This window comes from Bubalus bubalis, chromosome 10 (genome assembly GCF_019923935.1).
Source record: "Bubalus bubalis isolate 160015118507 breed Murrah chromosome 10, NDDB_SH_1, whole genome shotgun sequence".
NCBI classification, from domain to species: Eukaryota; Metazoa; Chordata; class Mammalia; order Artiodactyla; family Bovidae; genus Bubalus; species Bubalus bubalis.
In genome coordinates, this window is record NC_059166.1 from 38,443,006 (window position 1) to 38,466,560 (window position 23,555).

The 23,555-nt window shown below is 39.2% G+C and overlaps 1 protein-coding gene across 1 annotated transcript; it reads left to right on the forward strand.

Annotated features, from left to right (window-relative positions):
• Positions 1–9,301: 9,301 nt before the first annotated feature.
• On the forward strand, positions 9,302–22,587 carry LOC123327826 (protein LEG1 homolog). Its single transcript, XM_044924563.1, has 5 exons — positions 9,302–9,617; positions 15,824–16,008; positions 16,488–16,624; positions 22,207–22,445; positions 22,532–22,587. The coding sequence occupies exons 1-5, from the start codon at positions 9,302–9,304 to the stop codon at positions 22,585–22,587; spliced, it is 933 nt and encodes a 310-aa protein (XP_044780498.1).
• Positions 22,588–23,555: the final 968 nt, after the last annotated feature.

The window sequence follows — 23,555 nt, forward strand, 5'->3', positions numbered from 1 at the left end:
CAAAATGGCTGTCTGGGGAGGCCTTACAAATACCTGTGAAAAGAAGAGAAGTGAAAAGCAAAGGAGAAAAGGAAAGATATAAGCATCTGAATGCAGAGTTCCAAAGAATAGCAAGGAGAGATAAGAAAGCCTTCCTCAGCAGTCAATGCAAAGAAATAGAGGAAAACAACAGAATGGGGAAGACTAGAGATCTCTTCAAGAAAATCAGAGATACCAAAGGAACATTTCATGCAAAGATGGGCTCGATAAAGGGCAGAAATGGTATGGACCTAACAGAAGCAGAAGATATTAAGAAGAGATGGCAAGAATACACAGAAAAACTGTACAAAAAAGATCTTCACAACCCAGATAATCACTATGGTGTGATCACTGACCTAGAGCCAGACATCCTGGAATGTGAAGTCAAGTGGGCCTTAGAGAGCATCACTATGAACAAAGCTAGTGGAGGTGATGGAATTCCAGTTGAGCTATTCCAAATCCTGAAAGATGATGCTGTGAAAGTGCTGCACTCAATATGCCAGCAAATTTGGAAAACTCAGCAGTGGCCACAGAACTGAAAAAGCTCAGTTTTCATTCCAATCCCAAAGAAAGGCAATGTCAAAAAATGCTCAAACTACCTCAAAATTGCATTCAATTCACATGCTAGTAAAGTAATGCTCAAAATTCTCCAAGCCAGGCTTCAGCAATATATGAACCGTGAACTTCCAGATGTTCAGGTGGTTATCGAATAGGCAGAGGAAGCAGAGATCAAATTGCCAACATCTGCTGGATAAGGAAAAAGGAATAGAGTTCCAAAAACACATCTATTTCTGCTTTATTGACTATGCCAAAGCCTTTGACTGTGAGGATCGCAATAAACTGTGGAAAATTCTGAAAGAGATGGGAATACCAGACCACCTGACCTGCTTCTTGAAAAACCTGTATGCAGGTCAGGAAGCAACAGTTAGAACTGGACATGGGACAACAGACTGGTTTCAAATAGGAAAAGGAGTACGTCAAAGGTGTATATTGTCACCCTGCTTACTTAACTTCTATGCAGAGTACATCATGAGAAACGCTGTGCTGGAAGAAGCACAAGCTGGAATCAAGATTGCCGGGAGAAATATCAATAACCTCAGATATGCAGATGACACCACCCTTATGGCAGAAAGTGAAGAAGAACTAAAGAGCTTCTTGATGAAAGTGAAAGAGGAGAGTGAAAAAGTTGGCTTAAAGCTCAACATTCAGAAAACTAAGATCATGGCATCTGGTCCCATCACTTCATGGCAAATAGATGGGGAAACAGTAGCTGACTTTATTCTGCTGGGCTCCAAAATCACTGCAGGTGGTGACTGCAGCCATGAAACTAAAAGATGCTTACTCCTTGGAAAGAAAGTTATGACCAACCTAAGCAGCATACTAAAAAGCAGAGACATTCATTTGCCAACAAAAGTCCATCTAGTCAAGGGCATGGTTTTTCCAGTGGTCATGTATGGAATGAGAATTGGACTATAAAGAAAGCTGAGCACCGAAGAATTGATGCTTTTGAACTGTGGTGTTGGAGAAGACTCTTGAGAGTCCCTTGGACTGCAAGGAGATCCAACCAGTCCATCCTAAAGGAGATCAGTCCTGGGTGTTCATTGGAAGGACTGATGTTGAAGCTGAAACCCCAATATTTTGGCCACCTGATTCGAAGAGCTGACTCATTTGAAAAGACCCTGATGCTGGGAAAGATTGAGGGCAGGAGGAGAAGGGAACGAGTGAGGATGAGATGGTTTGATGGCATCACCGACTCAACAGACATGGGTTTGGGTGGACTCCGGGAGTTGGTGATGGACAGGGAGGCCTGGCGTGCTGCGCTTCAAGGGGTTGGAAAGTCGGACACGACTGAGCGACTGAACTGAACTGAACTGAACTTACTTCTGATATCAGATCTCTTTTTCTTAGTTTTTTGAATTTCAACAATGTTTCTGGACTTGCAATTACTAGAGAATTTTAGATCATGTGGTCCATGTTTAAAGCATTGAGAAAAAAGTCGTCCCTTTCTTTTATATTTCTCTTCTAACCTTCAGAATTATATATCATCCTCTTGATGTGTATATAAAATATTCTTATGGGCGAAAGTCTTTTTAGTAAGGTTCAGAATATTTACTTTGTCTCTGATATATTTTTTTTAATGGCAGTAGTGTTCTGAGGAAGAAAAAATTATCCTCCTGACTGTCCCTCCAGGAGTAACTGGTTTCAAGTCTAGGAAAAAAAGAGTTATCAGATTGGGCCTTTTGCTCTTGAATAGTTCAGAGCTGACTTTCTAAGGTAAAAATGCTACTGATAGGACCCAAACACTGAAAGCTTGCCTCTTTTATGAATGTTATGCCAAGATCTGTCACTATTGTCCCTGAGAATAAAGAACTTGGAAACTCTATTCCAGATGCTCAAATCTTTTAAGTTTAAGAAATTCTGCTTCAGCCTATTACAAAGATACTCCAACTGGAATTGCTGCTTGCATAAGAACTAAAAAGCAGGATAAAATATATAAAATTTATTTCCAGACAGGAGAAAGCAATCAGGAGAAGGAAGTAATGGTTTAGAAAAAAGGAAACAAATCTAGTGAGTCCTAAAAGCCATAATTTTCTGCCATTTGCTAAGCTCAAGAAACAAAAACCCAAGACTCCAGAGCTTATCCTGAATTGAGGAGAAAAAGGTTGGACTTTAGGGAAAGTAAAGCTATCAGAATTTGCAAAGTATAATGCCAGGATAAAAAGGAAAGCATGCAAAGACAGAACTTCAGAAATTTGCTTAGAGTTCTCCTCCCCTCCAATCTTTTATTTGAATAGCAATCGGCATAGGTATAGAATGAAACTCTACAAGACAAAAGGAAAAACATTTTCTGGGAGTGCATAAGCCTTCAAATTCCCTAAGTTCCTAGAAGGCCATCACTCATTCAAGTTGCCTCCAACCATATGGAGGACTTTTTGTTGAATAAGTACAACATTCAGTAAACACTCCCTGAATGCCACTTTTTAGTAGTAAAGAAAACTAGTCCCAGGCAAAGGTGACTCGAGAGTTGCTTCAGGAACATTCTTTATTTATTCTTGAAAATAGTTGACATACAATATTATGTTAGTCCCAAGTGTATTACATAGTGTTTTGACATTTGTATACATTATGAAATAATCACCACAATAAGTCTAGTAATCATCTGACCCCATACAGTTATTATAATATCATTGACCATATTTCTTGTGCTGTATATTACCATCCTCGTGGCTTATTTATTACATATCTGGGAGATTGTGTCTCTAACTCTCTTCACCTATTTTCCCCACCCCACCCCCAGCAATAATCTGTTCCCTGTATCGTTGTTGTTGTTGTTTAGTCACTAAGTCCTGATGGATTCTTTCTGACTCCATGGACTGTAACCTGCCAGGATCCTCTGTCCATGGGATTTCCCAGGCAAGAATACAATATCTATGAGTCTGTGGAAAATAGTACAGAGGCTTCTCAAAAAATTAAAAGTAGAACTGCCATGTGATTCAGCAGTTCCACTTCTGGATATTTACCCTAAGAAAAAAGCAATTCATAAGGATATTTGCATTTTAGAGTTTATTTTGGCATTATTTACAATAGCCAAAGTAAGGAAGCAAATGTATTGTCCATTGACAGATGAATAGACAAAAATCACACATAACTCATTGGAAAAGACCCTGATGATGAGAAAGATTGAAAGCAAAAGAAGAAGAGGGCAGCAGAGGATGAGATGCTTGGATAGTATCACCAGTTTGTGCATGCTAAGTCACGTCAGTCTTGTCTGACTCTTTGCCACCCTAGGGACTGTAGCCCACCAGGCTTCTCTGTTTATGGGATTCTCCAGGCAAGAATACTGGAGTGGGTTGCCATGTCCTCCTCCAAAGGATCTTCCCAACCCTGGGATGGAACCCAATTCACCAACTCAGTGGACATGGATTTGAACAAACTCTGGGAGATAGTGAAGGACAAGGAAGCCTGGCATTCTGAAATCTGTGGGTATGCAAAGAGTCAGACACAACTTAGTGACTGTACAACAATAACCTGGCCCAATCTGACCAGAAATATTGGCAACAACTCCCTGAAGCTGTGTGGTCCAATAGCACTTGAGCTGAAAGAAGGGCCGACAGTTGATAGTTTGCACAGCAAACCAGTGGCCTTGTTCATCGGGAAAGTTGGAGTGCAGTACCACTTGACCAGAGAATAGTCCACGGCTCCCCGCAACTGCAGAGCAAAGCTGGTGGCCTCAGCAGAAAATTCAGTGCACACTCAGGCTGAATCTGGACCAGAAAACAATGAGCTATACAATCCCTGTGTCCTGGTCTGCTGCCCTGCCAGAGTAGGGAAGCTAATTCATAGTCCCACCTACTACAAAATATACTACCTGGTCCTGACCAAAGAACTCATGCACCGTAGATTCCATTCTGCAACCTCATTTGGGTAGGAAACCAAGCCAGAAGTCCTAGTCAACTGTCCTCAGCCAGAAGTCCTCAGCCAGTGGTGCACCCCATCCCATCTCCATCCTCAAAGGCGGAACATGTGTCTTGCCCCAGAATAGACCATAATAGCAGGCTCCTCCTGCCTTAAAACATTACCAGCAGACACACCCAGAAACCCAAACTGAGCTGAACAGTAAAGAAAAATATCTGCGAGAATAAACTTATAAGGCCTGGAAAAGAAATCCTATTACTCAAATACACAGAAAAAATAATCAGATAAATATGACAAGACCAGTGGAATCTAATAAAGATCTAATAACTGACTCCAAATAAATGGGGAACTATAAACTGTCAGACAAAAAACTCAGACTAATTCTCTAAAAGAAGGTTTAGTGAACTACAAGAAAACACAGAACGAGAACTCGACAGAATTAGGAAACCAACGCATGAGCAACAGAATGAGATGTTTGATAAAAAAAAAATAAAAAAGGAGCAACCGTTAAAAAAAGAAACAGAAATCCTAGAGAAAACGAATACAATAACTGAACTGACGCATTTAATAGAGAGCGACAAAGCAGACTGACTGAATATGCAGAGAAATAGTCCATGAACTAAAGGGATAGGACATTGGAAATTACTGAGACAGGAGAGAAAAAGAAAAAATAATAAAAAAGATTGAAGACAGCTATGGAATTATGGGGCACAATGAAACAAAACATTTGCAATATGAGAACTTCAAAAAGAGAAGAAAATAAGAAAGGGAGAGAAAGTATATATAAAGCAAAAATGACTGAAAACTTCAGAAATCTGGAGAGAGAAATAAACATTCAGATTCATGAGGCTAAAAGAATCTCCCAATAGGCTGAATTCATGTAGAGCTACACTGAAGCACTGTTAGATTCAAAAAACAAACAAACTGAAAAAATCTGTTAGATCTATACTAGGAATTCAATAAAGTTGGAAAATTAACAAATTAACAAAATTAACATACACAGATCAGTAGCAACACTGTTCACTAACAAAATTCTTAAACAAAGTGAAGATTCAATTCCATTTATAACAATATAAATAAAACAAAATACAGAGAAGTAAATTTACTTAAGGTGCTGAAGATCTCTACTCTGAAAATCATTAAAACACTGATGAAAGAAATAAAAGAAGACATAAATCAATGGAAAGATACATTATGCTCATGGATTAGAAAAAATGATGCTGTCAAAAAATTGATACTACCAAAACCACCTTTAAGTTCAAACTAATCCCTATCAAGATTTCAAAGGCATTTATACAGAAGTAGGAAAAAGCACTTCTGAAAATTATATGGAACCACAAAAGACTAAGAATAGCCAAAAAAATATCCTGAGGAAAAAATAACAAGGCACTTATATAGCAAGGCACACTTCCTGATTTCAAGCTATATTATAAAGCTCTAGGCATCAAAACACTAGGTTACCATCACAAAAACAGAAACATAGACCACTTAAACAGAATAGAGAGCCCAGAAATAAATCGGAGCATAATCAATCAACTAGTATCTAACAAGGAAGCCAGGAATACTCAATGCAGAAAAGACAATCTTCAATAAATAGCACTGGGATAACTGAATAAAAACATGTGAAAGAATAAAGCCAGACCCATATTTAACACACTTACAAAAATTAAATTAAAATGAATTGAACACTTAAATTTAAGAACTGAACATATGAAACTCCTGGAAGAAAACATAGGAACAAAGTTCATCAATACTCTTGTTAATGTTTTTTTGAATATAAGTCAAAAAACCACAAGTAACAAATTTAAAAATAAATCAGCAAGACTACATCAAACTAAAAAGAGGAAGAAACCATCAACAAAATGAAAAGACCACCAGAACAATGGGAAAAAATATTTGCAAAACTCTTATCTGTTAAGAGTTTCCCTGGTGCCTCAGACGGTAAAGCGTCTGCCTACAATGCGGGAGACCCGGGTTCAATCCCTGGGTTGGAAAGATCTCCTGGAGAAGGAAATGGCAACCCATGCCAGTATTCTTGCCTGGAAAATCCCATGGATGGAGGAGCCTGGTAGGCTGCAGTCCATAGGGTCACAAAGAGTCGGAAACGACTGAATGACTTCACTTCCATTTTATCTGATAAGGGTTTAGTATTCAAAACATACCAAAAACTCAAACAACTTAGGGCAAAAAACAAAGATATTTTTCCAAAGAAGAAATACAAAAGATCCATAGGTACATAAATAGATGCTCAACATCACAAGTTATTAGGAAAATGCAAATGAAAACCACTATGAGATACCACCTCACACAGTTATACCACCTCACAATGTCTATTATCAAAAGACAACAGATAACAAATGCTAGCATGAATGTGCACATTTGGTGGGATTGTAAACTGGTATTGTCATTATAGAAAACAGTATGGAGCCTCAAAGAATAAAAAATAGAACTACCATATGACCCAGCAATTGTACTTCTGGAACTATGGAAGTGTTAGAGTATGAAAGAGTCATGTCTGACACTTTGAGACCCCATTGACTATAGCCCATCAGGTTTCTCTGTCCTTGGGATTCTCTAGGCAAGAATACTGGAGTGGCCTTCCCACTCCACCAGAATACTGATAGCCCTTCCCTTCTTCAGGTGATTTTCCTGACCCAGGGATCAAACAGAGGTCGCCTGATTTTCAGGCAGATTCTTTACTGTCTCTGCTCCCAGGGAGACCCACTGGGATTATATCCAAATGGTAACTAAAACACTAACAAAAGGATATCTGCACCCCATATTCATAGCTGCTTTATTTACAAGAGCCAAGTCTTGAAAATCTAAGTGTCCACTGATGGATGAAAGGATAAAGAAGTTGTGGTAAACACATACAATGGAATATTATTCAGCCATAAACTGCAAGGAAATCCTGAATTTGCAGCAACATGGATGGACCTTTAAGGTATTATACTAAGTGAAGTAAGTCAAAGAAAGAAAAAAACTATATGATCTTCAGTTCAGTTCAGTTCAGTTCAGTCGCTCAGTCGTATCCGACTCTTTGCAACCCCATGAATCGCAGCACGCCAGGCCTCCCTGTAGATCACCAACTCCCGGAGTTCACTCAGACTCAAGTCCATCGAGTCAGTGACGCCATCCAGCCATCTCATCCTCTGTCGTCCCCTTCTCCTCCTGCCCCCAATCCCTCCAAGAATCAGAGTCTTTTCCAGTGAGTCAACTCTTTGCATGAGGGGGCCAAAGTATTGGAGTTTCAGCTTTAGCATCAGTCCTTCCAAAGAAATCCCAGGACCAATCTCCTTCAGAATGGACTGGTTGGATCTCCTTGCAGTCCAAGGGACTCTCAAGAGTCTTCTCCAACACCACAGTTCAAAAGCATCAATTCTTCGGTGCTCAGCCTTCTTCACAGTCCAACTCTCACATCCATACACAACCACAGGAAACATCATAGCCTTGACTAGACGGACCTTTGTTGGTAAAGTAATGTCTCTGCTTTTGAATATGCTATCTAGGTTGGTCATAACTTTCCTTCCAAGGAGTAAGCATATTTTAATTTCATGGCTGCAGTCACCATCTGCAGTGATTTTGGAGCCCAAAAATTAAAGTCTGATACTGTTTCCACTATTTCCCCATCTATTTCCCAGGAAGTGAGGGGACTGGATGCCATGATCTTTGTTTTCTGAATGTTGAGCTTTAAACCAACTTTTTCACTCTCCATTTTCACTTTCCTCAAGAGGCTTTTGAGTTCCTCTTCACTTTCTGCCATAAGGGTGGTGTCATCTGCATATCTGAGGTTATTGATATTTCTCCCGGCACTCTTGATTCCAGCTTGTGTTTCTTCCAGTCCAGTGTTCTCATGATGTATTCTGCATATAAGTTAAATAAGCAGGGTGACAATATACAGCCTTGATATACTCCTTTGATCTTACTCATGTGCAAAATCTGAAAGAAAAAAAAAAGCGTGTAGAAAAAGAGATCATATTTGGGGTTACCAGAGCAGGTGGTCAGGAGGATAGGGAAATGAAGAAGCTGGTCAGTAAATACAGACTTCCGGTTATAAGATAAATAATAGGGATGTAATGTACAACACGATGACTATAGCTAACCCTGCAGTGCCTGTCCATGCTCTGTCATGTACGACTTTTTGTGGACTATAGCCTGCCAGGCTCTTCTGTCCTTTAGATTTCTCAGGCAAGAATACTGCAGGGGGTTGCCATTTCTTTCTCCAGGGGACCTTCGCAACTCATAGATCAAACCCAGGTCTCCTGCCTTGAGGGTCAGATTCTTTACCACTAAGAAACCAGGGAAACCTAACACTGTTGTATTATATATTAAAAAGTTGTGAGGACAGTAAAACCTAAGAGTTCTCATCACAAGAAGAAAGTGCTTTTCCCTATTTTTTCTTTCTTTTCATTGTATTTAGATGAGAGGATGGATATTAGCTGAAACTTTTGTGGTAATCATTTTACAAAATATTTCATGCTATATGCCTTGAACTTAGGCAATGGCATGTCAACTATTTCACAATAAAACAGGAAAACAGGAAAGTATTCCTTTGGGTTAAATTTAATACGTTATTTTAGAAAAACTGACAATGATTACATAGTTTAAACTATGGGAAATAATGCCTATTTGCAATCAATTATCTGTGCAAATAATTTATTTGAAGCATTTTACAATTTATCTGAAGACTTTAACAATTTTAGTTGCTAAATCTGTGTTGGCAGATGTTCATTATTTACTCATCAATTCAGGTGCTTGTTGGGCAGTTTATTTGTCATTTTCTAATTGGCCAGAAGACTACCTCCCATCTGCTATATAACTTGCTTTTGGTTGAGACTCACACTTAAGTACAACGGGCAGGGAGAGGATGTGGTCTTCTTTGCTGATCCCTACTTTTCTCTTCCTGAGCTTCTTTTCTGTGGGATTGGCCCCAGATCCAGGGCCAACCACCAATGCAGACAACAACTATCTCCCTTTCTGGGACCAGATTAATGGAGACATAGCAGAATTTCCAGTGCAGAATAACAAGATAATCATTGAACCCTGGAAATATATGGATCGACTAAGAATATGTAAGATCCTTATAACAGAATCAGACAAATATTTTGCTTCATTTGGCAAAAACAATACAGGGAATGTACATTGGGCAGTAACTTTAATGTATGGAGAGCTATTTAAAACAGGTATGTACATTTTAATTAAAGGCAAGGAAAATTGTTTTTTGCTTTCATTGTTATTGAAAGTCATAATATGTAATCTGTTTTACTCTCTGAATGCTGATTGAGTATGCAGTCAATATAATCATTTATCTTCTAGTATTCAGGCTCTCTTAGGACTTATTAAAAGCGTCTTTTGATTAGTAAAAGTATATGGTATACCTTTTCTTTACATTTTATAGACTTTCTGGTTTTAAAATGCAGTTTTTTATAATATAAATTCCTGTAAACTGAAAAAGCTTATCGTTTGGAAAAACAAATATTTTTTGTTGTTGTCTTTGTCTGCTTAGTAGTGTCACCAAATTCTTTACTGCTGAGACTACTGAGAGCCTGGGCTTCCCATCTGGCTCAGTGGTAAAGAAGCTGCTTGCCATGGCATGAGACGCCAGAGACCTAGTTTCCACCCCTGGATCAGTAAGATCCCCTGGGGAAGGAAATGGCAACCCACTTCAGTATTCTTCCCTGGAATATCCCATGGACAGGGGAGCTTGGCCAGCTAGAGTCATGGGTTCCCACACAGTTGGGCAGGACTTAGCCACTGAGTAGACACAGCTTCTCAGGGCAAGGTGGTACCAAAATATCTCTGCTGCATGAGGTGAGATAATTAGAGGAAATATGACAAAATTTCTTTCAGCTATGAAACCCAGGGTGAGGTTTCACACAAACTAAAGTAAGGAGCATACTTTTCCTTGAAAGCCTGAGTTTTGCCTCTTAAATATTAGTAGAAAGAGTAAATAAGATATGGCCCTCACTGCACAGTCTCTTTCCTGTAAGTTGTAAGGTTCAGGCAGAAAAAAGGGCTGAAAACAGGGAGGGATGGGCCCAGAGGGCAGCACTCTCTTCCTGCACTTAAACAAGTAGGATGGGGAAATGAAGTCAAGTGTGATGCTGGGAACTCTGTGCTTCTAGAAGGCTCCTCTCTTTCCTGCTTCAGTTGGGGTGAATTTCTCCATCTGTATTTTGCTCTCACTACTTCTTAAATCAATTATCTTATTACTGAGATTCTGGAACAAAACCAGCTTCCATTCTCATGAAATTCTTTTTAAAATTGCCTTCTTTGGATGTGACTAGACAGAATCCAGAATGAAACAAGGACTAGAATGTGGTGCTTTAATACAGGGGGAAAAAAAAAAAAAACTTCTGCACATTTGAATTATTGCAATGAAGTCTTGATTGATTCAGGAAGAAAAGAAGAACCCACAGAGACTGCCTTGTGAAACACTCTGCAGGTCCAGCTTAGTCAAGAAAAAATTGGTAAAGCATAAAAAAAGTAATAAAAAAAAAAACAGAAAAAAATGCAAGAAAAGGTCTGTACAGGCTAGAGTTTCTGAGAAGCTTTGAGCTCTCAGAGTGAATGAAATGCTATTCATATGAATGGACCATATCTTTAGCAGGCATAACCCTCTTCTTAACTCTTTGGAGGGGAGCATATGAGTCTTTTCCTCTCTTATGACATTCTATTCAAGGTTTAACTCTTTTCACCTACTCTGTTTACTCTGTAGATAGATTTTCATAGCCTCCCAATAGTTCACGGTGTGCTTATGAGTCTGGAATCTCTGGCTGCATATCTATCAACAGTGGCTGGGGAGGTAAGTGTTATATTTTCACCATATTTCTTTATTGATCTGTGGTTGTGGGGCTTGCTCACTCTGCTATTCTATAGGGTAAGCTGCTGCTGCTAAGTCCCTTCAGTCATGTCCAACTCTGTGCAACCCCATTGATGGCAGCTAAGTTGGGTTAAACCTTGATATTTAATCTGTAAATATATACAGTTTTTCTGTGCATTTCCCTGAGGTGGGGGCTAGTCAATTTAAAAAAACAAATATGAATGGCAACTCTTTCTATGGCTATGTCTATGTTAAGATCTACAGCACATCATTCTTTTTCAGTTCAGTTCAGTCGCTTAGTCGTGTCCGACTCTTTGAGACCCCATGAATGCCTCCCTGTCCATCACCAACTCCCGGAGTTCACTCAGACTCACATCCATCGAGTCAGTGATGCCGTCCAGCCATCTCATCCTCTGTCGTCCCCTTCTCCTCCAGCCCCCAATCCCTCCCAGCATCAGAGACTTTTCCAATGAGTCAACTCTTCGCATGAGGTGGCCAAAGTACTGGAGTTTCAGCTTTAGCATCATTCCCTCCAAAGAAATCCCAGGGCTGATCTCTTTCAGAATGCACTGGTTGGATCCTCTTGCAGACGCTCAAGAGTCTTCTCCAACACCACAGTTCAAAAGCATCAATTCTTCGGCGCCCAGCCTTCTTCACAGTCCAACTCTCACATCCATACATGACCACTGGAAAAACCATAGCATTGACTAGATGGACCTTTGTTGGCAAACTAATGTCTCTGCTTTTGAATATGCTATCTAGGTTGGTCATATCTTTCCTTCCAAGGAGTAAGCGTCTTTTAATCTCATGGCTGCAGTCACCATATGCAGTGATTCTGGAGCCCCCAAAAATAAAGTCTGACACTGTTTCCACTGTTTCCCCACATATTTCCCGTGGAGTGATGGGACCGGATGCCATGATCTTTGTTTTCTGAATGTTAAGCTTTAAGCCAACTTTTTCACTTTCCTCTTTCACTTTCATCAAGAGGCTTTTTAGTTCCTCTTCACTTTCTGCCATAAGGGTGGTGTCATCTGTATATCTGAGGTTATTGATATTTCTCCCAGCAATCTTGATTCCAGCTTGTGTTTCTTCCAGTCGAGCGTTTCTCATGATGTACTTTGCATATAAGTTAAATAAGCAGGGTGATAATATACAGCCTTGACATACTTCTTTCCCTATTTGGAACCAGTCCGTTGTTCCATGTCCAGTTCTAACTGTTGCTTCCTGACCTGCATACAGATTTCTCAAGAGACAAGTCAGGTGGTCTGGTATTCCCATCTCTTTCAGAATTTTCCACAGTTTATTGTGATCCACACAGTCAAAGGCTTTGGCATAGTCAATAAAGCAGAAATAGATGTTTTTCTGGAACTTTCTTGCTTTTTCCATGATCCAGCAGATGTTGGCAATTTGATCTCTGGTTCCTCTGCCTTTTCTAAAACCAGCTTGAACATCAGGAAGTTCACGGTTCACGTATTGCTGAAGCCTGGCTTGAAGAATTTTGAGCATTACTTTACTAGTGTGTGAGATGAGTGCCATTGTGTGGTAGTTTGAGCACTCTTTGGCATTGCCTTTCTTTGGGATTGGAATGAAAACTGACCTTTTCCAGTCCTGTGGCCATTGCTGAGTTTTCCAAATTTGCTGGCATATTGAGTGCAGCACTTTCACAGCATCATCTTTCAGGATGTGAAATAGCTCAACTGGAATTCCATCACCTCCACTAGCTTTGTTCATAGTGATGCTTTCTAAGGCCCACTTGACTTCACATTCCAGGATGTCTGGCTCTAAGTCAGTGATCACACCATCATGATTATCTGGGTCATGAAGATCTTTTTTGTACAGTTCTTCTGTGTATTCTTGCCATCTCTTCTTAATATCTTCTGCTTCTGTTAGGTCCATACCATTTCTGTCCTTAATCAAGCCCATCTTTGCATGAAATGTCCCCTTGGTATCTCTGATTTTCTTGCAGAGATCTCTAGTCTTTCCCATTCTCTTGTTTTCCTCTATTTCTTTGCATTGATCGCTGAGGAAGGCTTTCTTATCTCTTCTTGCTATTCTTTGGAACTCTGCATTCAGATGCTTATATCTTTCCTTTTCTCCTTTGCTTTTTGCTTCTCTTCTTTTCACAGCTATTTGTAAGGCCTCCCCAGACAGCCATTTTGCTTTTTTGCATTTCTTTTCCATGGGAATGGTCTTGATCCCTGTCTCCTGTACAATGTCACGAACCTCAGTCCATAGTTCATCAGGCACTCTCTCTATCAGATCTAGGCCCTTAAATCTATTTCTCACTTCCACTGTATAATCATAAAGGATTTGATTTAGGTCATACCTGAATGGTCTAGTGGTTGTCCCTGCTTTCTTCAATTTAAGTCTGAATTTGGCAATAAGGAGTTCATGATCTCAGCCACAGTCAGCTCCCGGTCTTGTTTTTGCTGACTATATAGAGCTTCTCCATCTTTGGCTGCAAAGAACATAATCAACCTGATTTCAGTGTTGACCATCTGGTGATGTCCATGTGTAGAGTCTTCTCTTGTGTTGTTGGAAGAGGATGTTTGCTATGACCACTGCATTTTCTTGGCAAAACTCTTAGTCTTTGCCCTGCTTCATTCCGTATTCCAAGGCCAAATTTGCCTGTTACTCCAGGTGTTTCTTGACTAAAGTCCCCTATAATGAAAAGGACAATTTTGGGGGGTGTTACTTCTAAAAGGTCTTGTAGGTCTTCATAGAACCGTTCAGCTTCTTCAGCATTACTGGTTGGGGCATAGACTTGGATTACTGTGATACTGAATGGTTTGCCTAGGAAACGGACGGAGATCATTCTGTCATCTTTGAGATTGCATCCAAGTACTGCATTTCGGACTCTTTTGTTGACCATGATGGCTACTCCATTTCTTCTGAGGGATTCCTGTCCTCGGTAGTAGATATAATGGTCATCTGAGTTAAATTCACCCATTCCAGTCCATTTGAGTTCGCTGATTCCTAGAATGTCAATGTTCACACTTGTCATCTCTTGTTTGACCACTTCCAATTTGCCTTGATTCATGGACCTGACATTCCAGGTTCCTATGCAATACTGCTCTTTACAGCATTGGACCTTGCTTCTATCACCAGTCACATCCACAGCTGGGTATTGTTTTTGCTTTGGCTGCATCCCTTCATTCTTTTTGGAGTTATTTCTCCACTTATCTCCAGTAGCATATTGGGCCCCTACTGACCTGGGGAGTTCCTCTTTCAGTATCCTATCATTTTGCCTTTTCATACTGTTCATGGGGTTCTCAAGTCAAGAATACTGAAGTGGTTTGCCATTCCCTTCTCCAGTGGACCACATTCTGACAGATCTCTCCACCATGACCCGCCCGTCTTGGGTGGCCCCACGGGCATAGCTTAGTTTCATTGAGTTAGATAAGGCTGTGGTCCTAGTGTGATCAGATTGACTAGTTTTCTGTGACTATGGTTTCAGTGTGTTTGCCCTCTGATGCCCTCTTGCAACACCTACCATCTTACTTGGGTTTCTCTTACCTTGAGCGTGGGGTATCTCTTCACGGCTGCTCCAGCAAAGCACAGCCGCTGTTCCTCACATTAGACGAGGGGTATCTCCTCACTGCCGCCCTTCCTGACCTTCAACTCTAGGCCCTCCTGCGCCCGCGCAGCCACCGCTCCTTGGACATGGGGTTGGTCCTCCCTCCGCCATCCCTGGCCTCAGGCGTGGGGGCGGGGGACAGCTCCTCCCATCTGCCTACGGACCTCGGACGCAGGGTAGCTCCTCTAGGCCGTCGCCCCTGACCTCGGACGTGGGGTAGCTCCTCTTGGCTGTTCCTGCGCCGCCGCAGCCTGGCACTCTCGGCCGCTGCCCATGACCTCGGACGTGGGGTAACTCCTCTTGGCTGCTGCCCGTCGGGCATGGGGTCCTCCAGGCTCTGCCCCTGACCTCGTGGGTGAGTCTGCTCCTCCCAGCCATGCTTAAGTGCGCTGGTCGCAGCCGCCCACGCTTATATATATATACCCAGGGCCTCCCTGGTGGTAAAGAATCCACCTGCCTAATCCGGAGACTCGGGTTCAATCCTTGTGTCTGGAAGATCCCCTGGAGAAAGAAATGGCAACCCACTCCAGGATCCTTGCCTGGGAAATCCCATGGACAGTGGAGTCTGATAGGTTACAGTCCATGGTGTTGCAAAGAGTTGGACAAGACTTAGGGACTAAACAGCTACAACATATATAACCAAACGGAAGGGAGTACTTTCCTGAGTCAAATCTTATTCTTTACTTCCTATGTGAGGGATAAATAAATATAGGACATAAATTATTTGGAACTGAATTGCATTAATTGTATGTGAATGTAGACCCATATACAAATAACTGCACCAAGAGTGTGTCCCCAATGGAAACTTTCCTGACTGTGATGAGCCCTAAGTTTTCATAATCAGGTGCATTTCCTAGAGCCAACAAATTCAACATGGTTTGGAGAATAAAGAAGATAAATTATATAGATTAAGCATTAGTCATTTGGTTAACTCCTACTTTGTATAGACAATTAATGGCTCCAGATAACTCCATCCTATTTTTTTACAGGCATTGACTACTATGTGGTTATTGTGTATTTCCTTGCTGCAATTGAATCTGAGTTTTTGGGGAATTTGCCATATGAGGTAGAGTTACTATCTCGAGAGGAGTACAGATCTAACTTCTGTTATTCAACTGAGGAATGCCATGCATCCTATCCACAAGTTATGGATGTAGCCAACAAGTTCTATAAGGTAAAAGAATGCAATGATATTTTTATGAATAGAATGAATGAAGACACTGAAGTTCTTCTGTTGGGATTTATGATTTAAAAATAGACTAAACTTCACATTAATATGCATATGAAATTTTAAGTTCAAAGTTTTGTCCCTACCTCCTTGTACTGTTCCTATTAGTAGCCTGAAATATTACTAAATAGTTGATAGCAAATTGGTGTAATTGTATTTATAAAAAGGTTTTTCAGAAAATTAATGTAATAATTACCAAATTACTTCTGTCTCTGCAAATAAATTGGTATACATCCATCTGTAAAGCAAATAGGTTAAGCTAAATAACATCTCTAAGTGTTAAAATTTATTTTGAAAATAAATTTCATTGGTAAACAGTCAGCTAGATGAGTGTATTACAGTATTCTTTTTCAGGACTTCATGACACTGGTAATTAAATTTATTTTAAAATCTGTTATTGAAGTAAATCATTTCTCATTCTACAGTATCTGCTGTCCAGAAAGATAGTTTCCACTACCAGCGGTATTCCTCAGTATGACACAGATGAGGACACAGCGATCTTTAAGATGTGGGCGGCCCATCGAGCTGCCATTGATGTGGCAAAACCGAAGTTCAGTGATGTGTAAGAGAATTGCTTTATGTGATGCGATTAAACTCTGGCTTTCTTTCTGGAATTGTAAAATTTAACGTGTAAGATGTGGTTGCCTCAAATATTCATTACTCATAGTTTCAAAATGTATCAAGAAATAGTTTTTCCATTATTATTTGCAATTCATCAGTCATCTGGTCTATCAAGGAAGATATACATGAAAAGATAGGTGGTTGCTTACAGGTTTTTTGAGAGGATGCTCCATACATTATTTGACAGTATATCTCATAGCAAAGTCATTCTTCATGTCCAATCATTATTTTTTAATTGATGCAATGTGCAATTAATTTCTACTTGTTTATATAAGGTAGCTATGAAATAGTGTGGTAAAAAATTTTCACTGGGTTTCAATTTGCAATGCCAACCTTCATCCTCCTAAAAAAAATGGTTTAAAATACATAGCATGTTGTTTGGTAATTTTATGGGGTTCATCTAGTTATCTGATTCTCATAATAGTTTAAGTAATTTCTTAAAGAGAGGTCATTTTCTCTTTTTTTACAGATAAAAATGTAGTAAGGTAAACTATGTGAAACTTACATGCTTAACATACACCTAGGTAAATATAGGAAATTTCATTTAATAATAGACAAAGACTACAATGAAGTCTGCTGCTAAGCATGGTCAGCTTTCTCTAGGTATTTGTAAAGTAAGGGCTTTTTGTGGGAGAAGTCCAGGATCCTGGTCCTGCTCCTGTTTCTCTTCTAGGCTTCTTGTCTCCCTGGTTCTAGGTCATCCTTGAATCCAATTGTCAACTTCTGTCCTCCTGCCTATTGTACTGTTCATCACCTCCTTCAGTTCAAAGAGTTATTTCTTAATATAAATGTGAGTTGAGATGCAGTGACTTCAATGATCTACATTCAGTCATTAACATGAGTTTTTGTCCCAAAGCAGCCTTGAACAAAATTTTTGGTGTTTTCGTACCTCTGTGTGCTCAGGTGCTCAGTCATGTCTGACTCTGCAATCCCATGGACTGTAACCTGCCAGGCTCCTCTGTCTGTGGAATTTTCCAGGCAAGAATACTGGAGTGGGTTTCCATTTTCTACTTCAGGAGATCAACCCAACCTAGATACTGAATCTGTGTCTCCTGCAACTCCTGGCAGCTGTGTTTGTTATCACTGAGCCACCTGGGAAGCCCCGAGAATTCCTCTATAACAGTACCTAGATATGGAATCTCAGAAAACCCTGAAGAGAGCCTTCTTTTCAATTGTGAATATCTCTGGGAACTTCCTTTTGTAAAGCATTTTTTATTGATTTTCTGAGTGAAATATATTTGGATTTAAATGCAAAAATGTATATACTCAAAGGTGAATGGTCTTGGCAAAAAAGTCTTCTCACCTATTCACAAGAACCCTTACTATTTTCCTCTTTCTCTTTAGGCTTCCCTGGTGACTCAGTAAAGAATCTGCCTGCAATGCAGGAGACCTGGGTTTGATCCCTGAGTTGGGAAGATACCCTGGAGGAGGGCATGGAAACCCACTCCAGTATCCTTGTCTGGAGAATCCCCAGGGACAGAGGAACCTGGCGGGTTACAGTCCATGGGGTCGCAAAGAGTCAGACACGACTGAGCGACTAAGCACATTTTCCTCTTTATCACTGCAGATTCTTTTTTTTCTCCATCCCTCATCACTCTATGCTTATTCCAATGTCTTTTAGTGTTAAAGTTGCCCATTTACAATAAACGTTGACACTGTGCACTTTTTTAGACTTAGTGATGCCATGCCCGTTGCATCAACATATTTTAAATCAACACCTCCAGACTTAATTTATGAACATCTTAACAGTAACAATATATTAGCCCCTGCTGTCTTTTTTAGTCGCTTACTTTTTTGAGTGCTTCTGTGAATCAAGCGGTGTGTAGTGCTTTGAATGCATTATCTCATTTAAGCTTTTCAAAATCTTGTTTCAGAGAATTGAACTATTTTAGATTATGTACATTTTGGGTTTTAAGCATTATAGTCAAAACAGGAATAGTGAGATTTTTGTAAATAATGAATCCATTAATTTAACTGATTGATTCAGATTAGAAAAATATATTTAGTGTTCACAGTCCATTAACCATGTTTTCTATCACTGAGTTCCACATGTATAAAGAAATATTTCCGTCACTCTAACTCTTATGCCATAAATAGAGAAGAAAGGTAATTATAATAGCTTTTTATTGACAGATTACAAGTATGCAGTGAAGTACACAGATCCTAAGTAATCAGTATAATGAGTTATCACAAAATAAAAGCCCCATGCTACCAATCCCAGGGCAAGAAACAGAATCTAACCATACTGCAGGACCAGCCGCTGTCCTCATTTCATTTGCTATTCTTTCCCTTCTACCCAAAAGGAGCTACTATTCTAATACCATGGATTATTTTTGCTTGTTCTCAATCTTGGTATGAATGGAATAGCGCAATAGCAATTGATTTCTTCTATTGAAATTTTAATCGGTCATCTATCTTGTGTGCAGCAATAATTTTGTCTTTTTCATATCTGTGTAATGACAGATTAGTATATAATAGCTTAATTAGCCATTCTACCATAGAAGGACCAGTGTGTTATTTCTAATTCTTGAATATCACAAATACTTGTCGCAAGCATTCTCATTCTGGTCTTTCAGCAAGCATATGTCTAAATGTCTGGTGAAGAGATTGTCTTGGTCAAAGAGGATATATACCAAATAATTTGTATTGAACACAAATTAATATTCATTCCAACAGTGTTGATAGGTTCTTTTGCATCATATTCTATCTTATACTTGATAATGGTCACTTTTCATGCTTTTATCCATTCTTTTGAGTTCAGTTCAGTTCAGTTCAGTCGCTCAGTCATGTCCAACTCTTTGCAACCCCATGAATTGCAGCACGCCAGGCCTCCCTGTCCATCATCAACTCCCGGAGTTCACACAGAATCACGCCCATTGAATCAGTGATGCCATCCAGCCATCTCATCCTCTGTTGTCCCCTTCTCTTCCTGCCCCCAATCCCTCCCAACATCAGGGTCTTTTCCAATGAGTCAACTCTTCGCATGAGGTGGCAAAAGTATTGGAGTTTCAGCTTTAGCATCATTCCTTCCAAAGAAATCCCAGGGCTGATCTCCTTCAGAATGGACTGGTTGGATCTCCTTGCAGTCCAAGGGACTCTCAAGAGTCTTCTCCAACACCACAGTTCAAAAGCATCAATTTTTCCCTGCTCAGCTTTCTTCACAGTCCAATTCTCACATCCATACATGACCACTGGAAAAACCATAGCCTTGAATAGACAGACCTTTGTTGGCAAAGTAATGTCTCTGCTTTTGAATATCCTATCTAGGTTGGTCACAACTTTCCTTCCAAGGAGTAAGCGTCTTTTAATTTCATGGCTACAGTCACCATCTGTAGTGATTTTGGAGCCCAGAAAAGTAAAATCTGACAGTTTCCACTGTTTCCCCATCTATTTCCCATGAAGTGATGGGACCAGATGCCATGATCTTTGTTTTCTGAATGTTGAGCTTTAAGCCAACTTTTTCACTCTCCTCTTTCACTTTCATCAAGAGGCTTTTTAGTTCCTCTTCACTTTCTGCCATAAGGGTGGTGTTATCTGCATATCTGAGGTTATTGATAATTCTCCAGGCAATCTTGATTCCAGCTTGTGATTCTTCCAGCCCAGCGTTTCTCATGATGCACTCTACATAGAAGTTAAATAAGCAAGGTGACAATATACAGCCTTGATGTACTCCTTTTCCTATTTGGAACCAGTCTGTTGTTCCATGTCCTGTGAAAATTGCTTACAAATCCTCCATTACTAAATGAGGTGGTGATTTTTTTGATACTTAGCAAACTATATGGGTGTCTTCTTTTGTGAAGTCCCAGACTTAAATTTTTTTATTGAAATTCCTATTTTTCACTTATCATTTTGGAGGAACTTACATTGATTAAATATTAATGCTTTGTCAGTTATATATCTTGAATGTATCTTTTCTCAGTTTATGCTTGTTGGCTCACTCCTTTAATGAAGTCTTCTTAACATCAAAATTTTTTAGAATAGATCAATTTTTTCTTTGCTATTTAATCTCTTTTTCTGGTTTAAAAAAAAATCTACTCCATATCTTCAATGGCTTGATATTTTGTATGCTTGTGTGTGTATGTGTGTGTGTGTAGACTGCCATTTAGTTATTCATTAACTCTGATGTTTCTTCTCTCAGTTGCACATTTTTGTCAAAGACTCTTCTCATCATGTAAACATTAGAGCAACAGCTTTCAAAAGCACCCATTCTCTTGGGTTGAAAAATTTCTTCATATATCATACTTACCACATGTTCTCCGTTCTTTTTTTAGTATAAATTTATTTATTTTAATTGGAGGCTAATTACTTTACAATATTGTATTGGTTTTGCCATACATCAACATGAATCTGCTGCGGGTGTACACGTGCTCCCCATCCTGAACCCCCCTCCCACTTCTCTCCCCATCCCATCCCTCTGGGTCATCCCAGTGCACCAGCCCCAAGCATCCTGTATCATGTTCTCCTTTTTTATTAGTGAACTTGGGCTGCCATAACCAAATTCCATAGACTGGGTGCCTTAATCACTGAAATTGATAGTCTTACAATTCAGGAGGCTGTAACTTAGGAATTAAGGTGTCAGCATGGTCAACTTCTGGTGAGGGCCCTCTTTCTGACTTGAAGATGGCTGCCTTCTTCTGCCCTCACATGGAGAAGAAAGAAAGGAGAGGGAGAGAGAGAGTCTGCACTCTGGTCTTTCTTTCTCTTTCATATAAACTTCAACATGTAAATTTTCAGTCCATCATACTTGTTTTCCTGGATTTTGTTCTTACAATTTCTCAAAATCATTGTCCACTCTCTGATATCAAGAACATGTTTTTAATATTTTGTTCAGTTTTTATAGTTGTTCACTGAAAGAAAGAATTGAGTCTTCCATTTCAGTCTACAAATTAGATAAACTCAGATGTAACTCTGATCATCTGTTTGATCTGTTTGTCCGTCCCTCAGCCTTGAGCCTTATTGTGTTCTATTCAAGAAGATTATTCTATTACTGTGGCAAATTTCTAGTCCATTTCCTATGAATTAAAAAACTATATAAGCATATACACACAATATCAATTATGTATGTTGTTGAAGAATTTTCAGATATTGCTGTTAAATAATCTTCTACTCATTAAACTGGCTCATACTACCCTGTCACTGAACTGTGCTTGTGGAAAAAAAGTGACGTTAGACATTAGTGGCACAGAAATTAGATATAGGAGAAATAGAATCAGAAATCACAAAGAATAAATCTGGTAGAAGTAAGAGAGCAGTTGCTTAGGATGCTACAATTTTTAAAAATTGGGATTCAAAGTTTTGACATCTCTGTTGCTATGTAGTAGATTCTTCAGCCAGGCAAATGTAGAAGATAGTGTGAGGGTTAATTACAATATACTGAAATTGTAGGTTCACTTCAGTCAACTATGTAATAAATAGCATAAAATCCCTAAGGAACACGGGAGAAAAGAGACATTTAGACTTTAATTTGCATGTATAATGAAATTTTTTGTAACTCATGCATCTAATTTTGTGTCATTTCTTTAGATCATTCTATTCTTCTGAAACTGAACAAGACTTCACCATGGACTTTCTACTGGCCATTGAATTTGTTGAGGCAGTATTATATCACCCATACTTTGAAAGTTCAGCAGAATTCCTAGTGGGTTTCTCACACGGGCTATTCACAGATCAGGATCGCAATGTTCTCACGAGTAACTTCAGCATACGGGAAAAAGTACTTATGGCTGCAGCAAAACTCCTTCAAAAAATAAATAAAAGCACAGGTATGATTATGAGTTATACTATCCATAAAGCCTAAATGAACCAAAGTCATTTGAGAACTAAATATATTTAATGATCCATTCAACAGGAATGATTGAGTACCTGCTATATTACAGATATATTGAATATAATTACGACAGTTAGTGAAAACTACCCTTCTAGGACCTCACATATCATGTAGTTTCTGCAATAGTGACAGTTCTAAAATAAACACTTTCATAAATTTCTTCTTAAAATACTTATTACTGCCCTAAAAATATTCTGGGTTTTAGATTACATTTCAAACGTGCTAATCCATGATAATCAGACCCTTCATTATTGGTGAATATTCTCTATTGTGTAAGGTGTGCTCATCCACCAAGACAGAGAATATAATAAGAAACAGATGGCTGGGGTGCAACTAGGAAGACAGAGTGCAGAGATACAGAGTTATATAAGATTTTTTAATATCAATTAAATAATAGATATTAGGTTTCATGTTTTCACACATCAGTTTTTTATTGTCCTTAAAAACAGTATGATGATGACAGTGTTTACATTTTGGAGTAAAAAGATCCACTGAAGATAAATAACATGTCCTAAAGGATACACAGTGTAAGCAATTGAAGCAAAATAAAACTAGGTTTTGTTTTACTACAATTTTTGTGGGTGTTTTTTTTTTTTTTTTTTTTTTTACTATCCAGTATTACCTGCCTTGAAAATACAGAAGTATTGATGAACTAACGAACCTTATACACTTAAATATCAATGTTTAAAATTAGGAGTGTGGAGTCTCTGCTCTCCTAGTCCATCTTTTCATGGACTAACCCTGTAGTTCAGGGAGGCTAAGTTGGCAAATATCACTTAGTTTTAGTGCCAGTTGGATATCATGAGGTCTCCTTCCTCCAGGGAAAACATTCACTCTAGAAAGAAAACATTGCAAACAAGAGTAAGAAAGGGGTTAACATGGGTCTCAACAATTTTATTTGTAATACAGTGATGATACATAGTAGGTGCATTTAATTTATTCCATAAAATATTGTGACTATTACATTGTGTGAGAATTTTTTTCATACATCTCATTCTCAAATAAGGGAAATAGCACTTCATTTTACTGTTAGATTGCCCCAAAC